The sequence below is a fragment of the Brachionichthys hirsutus genome, chromosome 6 (genome assembly GCF_040956055.1).
Source record: "Brachionichthys hirsutus isolate HB-005 chromosome 6, CSIRO-AGI_Bhir_v1, whole genome shotgun sequence".
Taxonomy (NCBI): domain Eukaryota; kingdom Metazoa; phylum Chordata; class Actinopteri; order Lophiiformes; family Brachionichthyidae; genus Brachionichthys; species Brachionichthys hirsutus.
Window position 1 is genome coordinate 5378846 of NC_090902.1, and position 11498 is coordinate 5390343.

Here is an 11498-nt window from a genome sequence, read left to right on the forward strand (position 1 = left end):
ACTTCAACTGCGTCACGTCGTCCGGGAGGAAATTCACGTCCGATTTTTGTCCTTTCAACTAAAAACGGTTGGAGATGTAACTATTATTTATTTTGAGACTGCATGACCTTTTCATTGTATTTTTATTTGGAAAGATTATAAAAGAAACATAATTTCATATTTACGTCCGTTTTAAATATATATTATTCCGATATACTAAACAGATTATTTTTAATATTCTTTTATTTTGAAGGTAACATATATGTATTTTCCGGTGCCAATTTGGCGTCTTCCGCATTGTGGGGAAAAAAAAAAAGCTGGACGTCTCAGACGCTAGTAGACTAGTCGGGTCTGCTCAGGCGCAAGGTCCCGAGTAGAAAGACCGAAAACCGGGCACAGGAAGCAGCCGTTACCCTCTCTTGGAAGACGGAGCACTAATTATAAACCATACACAAAATATTCTAAGAACTGTGACAGCGTGAAAATGAGGAAGCGCTCAAACATTGGTTTTGTGCTGGCTTATTCGCTAGTCTCGTATGTCTGTTTGGGCTCTGCGTTTTATCTTCCGGGTTTAGCCCCAGTGACTTTTTGTAAAGAAGTCAAAGATGGTGAAGATTGCAAGGTATGGCGCATTTGTGAAACTGCCGGTTATTATATACGTGGGTTTTGTGGATTCTCTGACCTGGTTGTAAACCGTCGTTCCCCTTAATCTTGATAGTTCTCTTGATAATCTGTTCTCTCTTTGGGCCCCGGCTATTACCTGGAACTCTAGTACTGGAATAATTACCTTACTACCTGTCCATTGCTGTTCATATCCTAGTAAAGTTTGGATTAATGAATACTTACAGCTCTAGAAAATGCTTCATCCTTTTGAGACAAAGGCTACAATATTAACTAGTAATTGTAATTGTTTACAAATAAGTCATTTATGCTTGCGTGAATGGATCAACACATGAATGACCCGTCAGGTTTGTCCTGTTGACAGCTTAGTTTAATTTCATTAATAAAAACTGAAAATGTTTTTTGCTTCTTTATAGTCAGAGGTCGAGCTTTTTGTCAATCGCTTGGACTCTGTGGAGTCAGTCCTGCCTTATGAGTATGATGTGTAAGTACGATTTTATTTCCACTTGTTATTTGTGCTATGTTGAAATATGTTTTCCAGCTCTAAATCATCTTTTGATTGTGCGTAACCACCTGTATGTTGCCAAAGGTTTGACTTTTGCAAAGATCCTACTGAGAGAAGGCCCTCTGAGAACCTTGGACAGGTGCTGTTTGGGGAAAGAATTGAATCTTCACCGTACAAGGTAATTATTAACCGTTAAATCATGGTGTTTTTTAGTGCTTGATATTGTTAATATTCTATTTATAGAAGATTCCCTTCATTTGATGTATTGTGTTTACGTAATATGTCCCTTGTGCATTTACAGTTTAAGTTTAATCAACCTATTGATTGCAAGTTGGTGTGCTCAAAAACCTACAAAAAAGGTGTCGCCGGGGATGCAGGAAAACTTGATTTTCTAAAGATGGGAATGCAGCTGAACTACCAGCACCACTGGTTAGTAATAGACAGTCGATGATTCACCAGAGGAATTTGGTGTGTGTGATTTTTAAAGAGCGAACGTAGCTCTACATTTGTATTCAAGAGATGCTGCAGTCTTTCTTTAATGAACCGCTTATTTTTCAGGATCATTGACAACATGCCAGTGACTTGGTGCTATGATGTGGAAGATGGTCAAAAGTACTGTAACCCAGGCTTTCCTATTGGTTGCCTTGTCACCAAAGAAGGCAGAGCCAAAGATGCCTGTGTTATCAATGTGAGTTCAGATTTCTGTTGCGTGGCAATGCTTAATTTGTCCAAGCTGTGTCAGAAAGTATTACGATGCTATCAGAAATGTTGGTTCCTGGCTATATAGATTTTTTTTTAAAAAAAAAAAGCTATTTCTAACATAATTGGGATTTAATAAAACCTTTTTTTTCAGGCGGAGTTCAACAAGAAGAATACATTTTACATCTTCAACCATGTGGACATCTTAATCACTTTCCATAGTGGAGAGTCAGAAGGATGGGGAGGGGACCGGCTGGTTGCTGCAACTATGGAGCCAAAGAGGTAAAGGTGTCTGATAGACAGGAGCAGCATAGATACCATTATATTTTAAATGATGTCTAATGAACCCTGACTAACACTAGACTGGTTGGTCATTAACATGTTGTTGTTTTTTGTCTTATATTGTGCACAACACAGTATTAAGGAAACGGATGAGAAAGCTCCACGTTGTGATGGAAGTACTCCCATGGAAGTTCCTGTGGTGTTCAGTAATGATCTATCGATAGTTTACACCTACTCTGTCAAATTCGAGGTAGGCTTCCATATTATTGTTTTCTATGATTGAATCTATTTAGCACAGCTAGATTTCTTTGTTCCTACGGTGTTGAGGAAAGTGGTTTTACTTCCTTTTACAGGAAAACAACTCCATCAAGTGGGCCTCTAGATGGGATTACATCCTCGTCTCCATGCCTCATACAAACATCCAGTGGTTTAGGTATGACGGATTTCAGATGACTAAAGCATGCTTTTGATATGTTTTTGATATGCGATGCGTTGTGCATTTGTCCAGCATCATGAACTCCTTGGTCATCGTCCTCTTCCTGTCTGGCATGGTCGCCATGATCATGCTGAGAACCCTCCACAAAGACATTGCCAGATACAACCAGGTGGACCAGGTAAAGGCATTGCTCTGCCGGCTCTCATTCGAAGCTTATCTTCATGTGAATATAACATAGGTTTGCAACTATTAATGTCATAATTCATTTTTTTTTTTTTTGCATTTGATTGATTACCCGTTTCATTTACGGAATGCCGGGACATTTTTAAAAACGGCTCGTCGCAATTTCTCAAAGCTCAAATAGTTTTTTTTTAAAGTGGTCGTCTGTAATTTGTCCGAAACCCTCTCAACCTTTCATTATCATTCATGACAAAAGCAGCATGTCTGAACACTCGCACAGAACCTGTGACCAGTAAATGTTTGACATTTATCCTCTGGCACATCTGGCACAAGTGAAGATGTCTTGAAAAGGCAAAAGGATGCTTTTTTTGAGTACTTTAGCAAAAATAAACATACAAACGCTTAAATATGTATCTAACTTGACCCCACAGTCACGCAGTGGCGTTAGAACAGTGAAGTTGGCGGTTATAAGGTGCTCATGAGTCTGATACAGAGTTATTATGTGTTGTAGCTTTAATTCTGCACTGTAAAATACTACTACTGGACCGGGATGTATTCGGAATATTAAATATTTTGTTACACTTCACAGACAGACTTGGTAAAGCTGATATCACCTACAGGAAAATCAACCCAGCTCTATGTAAGCTCATCCAAAACCTTTTGTGGCAAACGGGCGAGGCGTCTCCGTATATATGGCTGTGGCAAACAAGCATGCTGGGACCTAATGAATGTGATAATATCATGGAAAGTGGTGTGGATATTTTGTGACGCGCAAGCATCAAGAAGCTTCTTGTAGTCCGAGGACATTTGCTTGATTTTAGGTGCAATGATTCGCTGCCTGGTGGTCGGTCAAACCTTTTAACTTTCGTCTTGTTGAACGGTTCGGCTCCTCCTTGGTTGTGATCGTTGTCTCCGTCCCTTCGCAGGAGGACGCTCAGGAGGAGTCCGGTTGGAAGCAGGTGCATGGGGACGTTTTCCGTCCCCCCAGGAAAGGCATGTTGCTGTCTGTGTTCCTCGGACAGGGCACCCAGATCTTCACCATGACCTTCATCACACTCTGTAAGGACGATTCTAGTGTGGGCTCTATCTTTTTCCTTTTTTTTTTTAGCATGGTTTCTTTAGTAGTGTGGTGTGTTTTACGTTTCAATGGCTACACTGCTGCCTTCTTGTCCTCTGCAGTCCTGGCCTGTCTGGGCTTCCTGTCACCGGCCAACAGAGGAGCTCTCATGACGTGCGCCGTGGTCCTCTGGGTGCTGTTGGGTACACCTGCTGGCTACGTGTCGGCACGCCTTTACAAAAGTAACAGTCTTCCCAGCAGTTTCACTGAAACCTCAAGCGATTACTGACAGCTTTACGGTCTTGCGGGATTCTTACGTTATCATCTCCTGTTTCTTCTCAGCTTTTGGGGGAGAAAAGTGGAAAACAAACGTCTTGTTGACGGCACTCTTGTGCCCGGGGTAAGTTCTCTCTGTGTTTGTGTTTGTTTGTATCGTTTCTGCGCTGGAGTGGCAGAAGGACATTTGCACCGTACAGAACCTTATCTTGTTCTGAAGACGACTTTCTCCCGTTTCACATTCACTATCTTCCGTCTTCGTGTAACTCCCTTCCCCAGTATTGTTTTTGCGGACTTCTTCCTGATGAATCTGATCCTTTGGGTGGAGGGCTCCTCGGCAGCCATTCCCTTCGGCACTCTGGTGGCCATTCTAGCGCTGTGGTTTGGGATCTCGGTCCCCCTCACCTTCGTCGGGGCCTACTTTGGCTTCAAGAAGGCGGTGAGTTAGGCCTCCTAGTTTGTACATTTGTTAAGCTTGAAACTCGATCAAGCTTCTTTTTTTTTTTTAAACCTGTTTTCTCTCGCGCAGGCCATCGAGCAGCCGGTGCGAACAAACCAAATTCCTCGTCAGATTCCTGAGCAGTCATTCTTCACAAAGCCTGTCCCCGGAATAATAATGGGGGGCATACTGCCATTTGGCTGCATCTTCATCCAGCTCTTCTTCATCCTTAACAGCATTTGGTAAGAAGCCGTTTGGCTCCACTTTCCTGTGTTTATCCACCGATTTCTTCTTTTACTCCAACAAAGTAGTGACGTGTCGCGTTTTGCTTTCAGGTCTCACCAGATGTACTACATGTTTGGATTCCTCTTCCTGGTCTTCATCATTTTACTCATCACCTGCTCCGAGGCCACAATTCTGCTCTGCTACTTCCACCTGTGTGCTGAGGTACCAGGCTGTTTGTGGAATGTTGTCCAACGTATTCAAATAATTTCAGGTTTAAAAAGAACTCGCTAACCGCACATCATTTTGGATCCACTATGCACTGTTATTTTGGGTTTATGTTTGACACATCATGATGAGCATCCTTGTTTAGTGGCAATCCCACCAGTAGGTTTTTTTTTAATCCTTAACTACATATAATGTTTTTGCATACAATCATTTATCAATGTTTTTTTTGTACCCATTTTAGAGTTCAGTAAATACATCCTTAATACGGAATCCTGACTCTTTTTTGTTTGTGTGTGTCCAGGACTACCACTGGTGGTGGCGTTCCTTCCTGACCAGCGGCTTCACAGCGGTCTATCTCTTCGTCTATGCCGTACATTACTTCTTCTCAAAGCTGCAAATAATAGGAGCCGCCAGCACCTTCCTCTACTTTGGATACACTTTGATTATGGTCCTTATCTTCTTCCTCTTCACAGGTAACCATCCTTGAGTTAAAGTCCCTTATGAGCTCTGTCGCTTGTTTTGCTGCTCACATGTATGTGTTCTATTCGCTCACAGGGAAGAAGCTACGCGGTTTATTGGGAGTTAGGCAGCGCGTCTGTGGGGTTGTCACTGTTTGCAGTTCTCAGTGTTTGTGGTAACTCCCATCAAGACAGCTGTTGCTGTTCAGGACCTTCATCCTGTTCCGGGTAGAACAATAGGTGGTAGTCCATGCAATTGTGTATCTTCTTTTTTTTTTTGCTGTTTAAGGACCGTCGATCCTTGGCCGTTTTTTCTTTTTTTTTTTCTTATTCCTATTCCGTTCAGAAGAACTGTGTCAAATGTGGGCTGTGGTTGACAACGGCAGCTTTATCAGGGAGTGGCGTCTGTGAATTCTTGTTGATCCAGACTACGGTAAACCGAGTCGGTAGCATTTTAGACTGCTTTCTAAGGCTTAAGAATGTTTCACTGCTCATTCAAGAAGGCTTGCACATGTGCAGTGAGGCTGTTAATGGCATTAAAATAGGCTAAATACTTCCAAGTCAGTTGGATCCGATGGATTCCGGGTTGAGTTGAGATATCTCAGACAACTTTCCAGGATTAGCATGGAGTTTTGTCCTTTTCTGTAGATCTACAGATACAGCGACGACACTGCCTGGCTACCGTGCTTTGTTGATGGATCTACATGCCAGCCCGGTCATCGTTGTTTGGCTCATTTGTCTATGATTTGCATTTGAAATCCAACTGAACGCAACTGTTGTTGGGATTTTGTCTAAATGTTTAAAGCAAAGACATGAAACATGGATCTTGGTAACAAGACTGTCTTTCCTTGTCCAGCCCTCCTGCACACACCCGGATGATTCCCGGGACGGGTGCAGGAAGAGGATCACGTGCAAGCCTGGATGACAGCCTAGTCCTTATTTTACACCGTGATAACAGATATAAGTTGTTTCTGGTGGTATACAGTCATTAGGCAGATAAAAGTTAGCCTGTAGCCCTACTTATCATTGCACCACTGCTTGACACTATCTTAAGACGGCGCTTTAAATAGCAAGGGGACAAGATGTCAAAAGATTACCACCAAGAAATAATCCAAGGATTGTAAGAAAAGACGGATCAGTTTCCCTCCCTGCTTCCAGTTCGGATCTAAATAATCCGAAACGCTTTCATCCACCATTTATACCTTTTGGCTTCCTTCACCTCACCCCAACTTTGTTCGCAACTAAACTCCGGATTGGGCTGTGTTGCCTCCCTTGAACAAGTCAGTCAGGACTTTATTACTGCCGTGAATTGATTCCGGATTTTGACCAGTTTGTCTTCTTTGAGACAAAATGAACAGATAGCTTTTGCTGTTCTGTGGAGACTTGCAAGTACAGTACATCACCATGGGAGGAGAAGATGGGTCTTCTCATGAAACTGGGCTTATTTTGCTTTAGAAAGACGACAGTTTCTGAACCCTTTTTTTTTTGCCATAATTTATCATTCTAATCATTCCTCTGATCTGTCTTGTCTCAGGTACTATTGGATTTTTCGCCTGCTTCTGGTTTGTGAATAAAATCTACAGTGTGGTCAAGGTGGACTAGACTGAGGGGACGGCAGTACCGGCCTCCTGATGTCTGAACGGGTTTGAACTGAAACCATCCCGAGCATCATCAGAAGACCTGAGGTGCAGAGCCTGTCCTCCCTTTGTGCTTTAAAATATGTTTCTTTTCTTTTCTTTTCTTTTTTTGTTTAATATAGAATTTTGTGTTCACTGTGGAACAGTAAAATTCTGAGTGAAAATCAGTTGTGGGTTTCAACAATCTAGCTGTCATTGTGCACAGTTAGTTGGGAGGGGGGGATGTGACAAAAGAGGTTTAAATATTTGCTTTTAATTTTCTAATGAAAGTATAATGTTCTGTATATTGCTTTTCTATTCTCTTATGGTTGGATGTTTTGATTTTCGTTTCCTGTAATGTGATGATGGGGAGAAATGTCTGTACATATACTGTGTCGAGGGGATGAATGGCAGAATGCTACTTAAAGGTTCCAACATTGTGATCATCTGTAGGCTTTTTATTTGATTTTTTTCTTCAAGTTAAAGATGGGGCTTTATAAATCCTTAAATATCAGCCTGTATTTTAGTTCAGAAGGTGTATAATCAGTGACATTACAGAGACATTTAAGTTTAACAGGGTGCACACCTGTATCACAGAAGGGCATGCTGCAACCGCATTATGCTGCACATGAAGGATTGATTGCTCTAGTCTAGGACGTACATTTTATGTTTGGCCAGGAGACATTCTCGCCTGGTCACGATGACTCTCCGTGCATTCCTGATTAGTTGCATTTACACTGTTGAGATGCACCTTTTTAGAATTTAACAAGTGGTTTGCTGAAAAGTAAACGCTGCTGCCTTTTGTTTTGAGCAGTGCGGAGTCAAGGTGATAACATTTTTACAAATAAATAAGTTTAATTTATATTGAAGGCTATGTTTGTCTCTTTCCTGAGCAGCTAGAATGCAAATTTTTATTATTTTTGTACACCATCTCACCTCAGGATTCAGTATTCACTTCATTCCATTGGCTTAAGGTAAAACTCAAAGTCAGGTGGGCAAGCTCGGAGGAAGAAATGTCAGGAGGCGGCTACAGAGTTGATTTTTAGTTATATCGTTAGCTTTGTACAACTGGGATTTAATTCTTTATTGATTTGTAGATTTCTGTCATTAAAAATTAAAATTCTGTTGAACAATTTCTACGCACTTAGATAAATTAAGGTTTCAAACTTTCATGTCAACTGATCTCAATTCACGCATATTGTTTTTTAGTCTGACTTTGATTTCTAGAATTTCCTCCACTCCCTTTATTTAGTTACCGGTAATCTAATATTTTTTAATGAAAAGGCATGTTAAAAATAATACAATCAAGCATAATCTTTTACAATGAATTCACTTTTATTAAACAATCAACTTTTGATGTAAGATGAAACTGGAATTATTACAAAAGTACAATATAAATCACAAAAATAAGCAGTTAAAACATTACTGTTGTTGATTTGATGATACATTTCCACACATGGTTCTGTACTCTTGTCCTCTGCAGAGCCACACTGACAAATGCGATTGTCATTTATAATGCATATAAACAAGGCCAGATTCTCCTCCTCCATCTTCTTTATTAATACCACTGCTATACTATTATAATGTAATGTTGCGATGCACCTGCAACGACACTTCTTTTGCAACACACCGTCTTTTCACTCAACTAAACCGGTTGGTTGTCTTTTTGTCACTACAAGCAAAAAGCACTTACGCAAGCAGCCGATTCTCCTGCCGTGGCTTTAAACAGACAAAAACTGTATCAGGAGGTCTTTTTTTTGTTTGTTTTCAAAACCTTCATGTATTATGTGGACTATAAAAAAATTGCTATAAATCTTGTGGCTTGAAATAAATAGCAAGGCGTCTATCATGTCTGTTTCTTCTTCACATAATAGTCTCTGTGAACTGTACTCTTTTAAAAATCTTAAAACGCTGTGCTTCCATAAAGAAAGGGTGATATCACAAACAGCAAATATGCAGTTTGCACACAGTAAGACACAAAATCTCTACCTCGGCTGAGCTAGAGTTCAAGAGAGTAAGACAATGTGTCCATCCCACCAAAGAGAGGGAGTCACTAATTCCTCTGTGTTCTCTAATGGCAAGCACAATACAGCACAACGCGATTAATTTACTTCAAACATTAGTTGCAAACACACACGGTCGCTCGCTCAACAAGAATCAAGCGCATGGGTCGGCACTTCGAATATTTACACCCTGAGTTCATTTGCTGCTGGCGAAGCTCGCTTGAACCAATACAGAGACAGTACACCACAGGGAATACAACACAAAAAACGTTTAAAGGACGTACAGTAGTCAATACTTATCAATACCTTATCAAGACGCGCATGGCCTGCGGAGCAAAGTTTTCAGAACACAAACCACTTTGGTCCAATGTGACGATTTCTATCTCAACACGATTGATTGATTCAAATGTCTCAAACCGCGAGGATGGTTTTGAAAAATGAAAAAGCTGCATTTAATGTGACAACAAAAAAGTGCACTCAAGTATAAAATCCTCAGAGATGTGACTGAGATGAAATAAAGCAATAGATAATATTTAAGATTTCTGTCATCCAGCTAATATTATAATAATGCAGCAGTAAGTGATTTTTAAAGAGATGCATCTGACATCATTTTAGCCAATCAATTGAATGCATGACATAAAAGTAAAACCTCATTATGATGGCGCTTAAATAAGAGAGAACTTTCACGAACACCAGCAGGTTTAGAATGAAAACGCTGTTGTTGAGAGGAAATATTAGCTCATATCGTCTTTCCGAGGGACCCTCCGGGCAGTTCTGTGCTTCATTTGCTGTGGACCTTGTCCTCCTTCTCCAAACTGACACTAGTGGAGGTGGTCTCTTTGCGGCTGTCCCTCGACTTCCTCTCGCACGTGGGAGAAGAGGACGTTGTGCACTCTTCCCAAGTGCGCAGGGGGAAAACTCGAGCCGTCGTGCTGGGCAGGTGAGAGGCGCCGACCAAACGTCCCTCTGTGGTGGTGAAACAGCTCTCCGCGGCAGAGCTCTGGTTAGGGCGGCCCTGTTTGCACAGCAGCCCGCAGAGCAAAGCCAAGAATTCCTTCCGAACGCTCCGGTGCATGTAGCCGTAAATGTAGGGATGGAGGCAGCACTGCAGAAAGAAGAGTACAAGGGCAAGGGAGGAGAGCCAGGGGGGAACAGCTGCCCTGGCATTCATCGATATGGTATTCAGTATGCTGTAAGGCCCCATGCTGAGGATGTAGGAAGCCATAATCATGAAAACTACACGAGCTGCCTTGCAGTGGTAGTGGAATCGTCTGTGCCTAACGCGGATAGGGTACCCCCCGGCTGAGCAGCGGCCATCGGGCGAGCTGGCCTGCTGGGGCTGGGGCCGCCGCTCTGGACTGCTGGGCACCTGGAAGTCCTGCGGGCAGGGCTGAGAGTACGATTGAGTCCGTACCGGGTGCACAAGCGCATTCTGTCGCCGAGCCGCCCTGAACACCATCCAATAGCATGCAAGCATGACGAGGACAGGCAGCCAGAAAGAGAAGGTGGACACCACAGCGGAGTAGGAAATGCTGGAGGACCACACCACGGAACACATGTTGTGCTGGCGGTCAAACGCGATGCCGCCCCAGCCGTAGAGCGGAGGTGTGCTCTGCAGTAAACTGAACACCCACGTACAGATGATCAGGTTGGTGCCCAGGTGAGGGGTCATGCGGGTGGGGTAGGACAGAGGGTGGATAATAGCCAGGTAGCGATCCACAGAGACCACGATGATGGTGTTGACGCCAGCGAAGGCGAAAAGGTGCATCAGCACCACCAGGGCCTGGCACAGCCGGGCATCCAGGGGCCACACGCCTGGCACGGTGGCCGCGATGGCAAACGGCATGACTAAAATGGTCTGGAGGAGATCTGCCAGGATGAGGTTGAGGACAAAGCGGTTGGCAACGTGAAGGAGCTGAGGCTTCCTCTGGAACACCAGCAGGACCACCACATTTCCAAACAGGGACACACACAGGATGAGGGATATGAGCACCATCTTCAGCACGCTGTTCACGGCGGAGGACCAGGTTGGGTCCGGGCCGGGGGCGGTGAGACCGGGATCCCAGGGAGCATTCGTGAAATTGACGGCCACGCCGGGCGCCTGAGAGCTCGCCATTGCTTGTTGGACAGCAGGGTCCAGTGGGTGTCTCACATCCAGCAGGGACACAAAGTCATATCTTCACGAGCACGATGGCGGCAGAGGAAACAGAGGATTCATATGCTTTTCGGGATGTCACGAAAACAATCTCCTGCAGCTGTCGGGCTGAAAAGCTCAGCGTGCATCTGAAACGATTCTCTTGTGCATCTCACCCGACGGAGCAGTCCGGCAGTCTCATCCGTCGTGGTGCCGGAGGTGTCCAACACTGATTCCTCGTTCATCGTGATCAGCGATTCATCCGTCAACGTCTCACCCAGCTAAAAAAAACAAACTATAGGCCTTATCCCCCCCCCCCCCCGCATCTGTAGCATGAAAAATGGACTTTGTCTACCTGGCAGT

General features: G+C 43.3%; 2 protein-coding genes across 4 annotated transcripts; one reads left to right on the forward strand and one right to left on the reverse strand.

The window, feature by feature from the left end:
• Positions 1 to 380: 380 nt before the first annotated feature.
• tm9sf5 (transmembrane 9 superfamily protein member 5) lies at positions 381 to 7860 on the forward strand. Of its 3 annotated transcripts, XM_068740049.1 has the most exons (18): positions 381 to 601; positions 1017 to 1084; positions 1190 to 1283; positions 1407 to 1534; positions 1664 to 1793; positions 1959 to 2086; positions 2222 to 2336; positions 2440 to 2519; positions 2595 to 2700; positions 3292 to 3342; positions 3629 to 3761; positions 3882 to 4001; positions 4102 to 4159; positions 4315 to 4474; positions 4565 to 4716; positions 4810 to 4921; positions 5226 to 5397; positions 6917 to 7860. In XM_068740049.1, the coding sequence occupies exons 1-18, from the start codon at positions 464 to 466 to the stop codon at positions 6982 to 6984; spliced, it is 2013 nt and encodes a 670-aa protein (XP_068596150.1). In that variant the 5' UTR covers positions 381 to 463; the 3' UTR covers positions 6985 to 7860. The 3 variants fall into 3 exon arrangements, with proteins under 3 accessions (XP_068596150.1, XP_068596152.1, XP_068596151.1); XM_068740051.1 differs by lacking the exon at positions 3292 to 3342 and having other exon boundaries at positions 2595 to 2706; positions 3632 to 3761; XM_068740050.1 differs by lacking the exon at positions 3292 to 3342.
• A 1922-nt stretch (positions 7861 to 9782) lies between these two features.
• Positions 9783 to 11117, reverse strand: gpr101 (G protein-coupled receptor 101). The gene has a single exon (XM_068740815.1). It carries the CDS (start codon positions 11115 to 11117, stop codon positions 9783 to 9785), a length of 1335 nt encoding a protein of 444 aa, XP_068596916.1.
• Positions 11118 to 11498: the final 381 nt, after the last annotated feature.

Coding starts and splice junctions, on each gene's coding strand:
- tm9sf5 (XM_068740049.1), top strand. CDS start 464: ATGAGGAAGCGCTCAAACATTGGTTTTGTGCTGGCTTATTCGCTAGTC. Junction 1,794..1,958: donor AAGATGCCTGTGTTATCAAT/GTGAGTTCAGAT, acceptor CTTTTTTTTCAG/GCGGAGTTCAACAAGAAGAA. Junction 5,398..6,916: donor TATCTTCTTCCTCTTCACAG/GTAACCATCCTT, acceptor GTCTTGTCTCAG/GTACTATTGGATTTTTCGCC.
- gpr101 (XM_068740815.1), bottom strand. CDS start 11,117: ATGGCGAGCTCTCAGGCGCCCGGCGTGGCCGTCAATTTCACGAATGCT.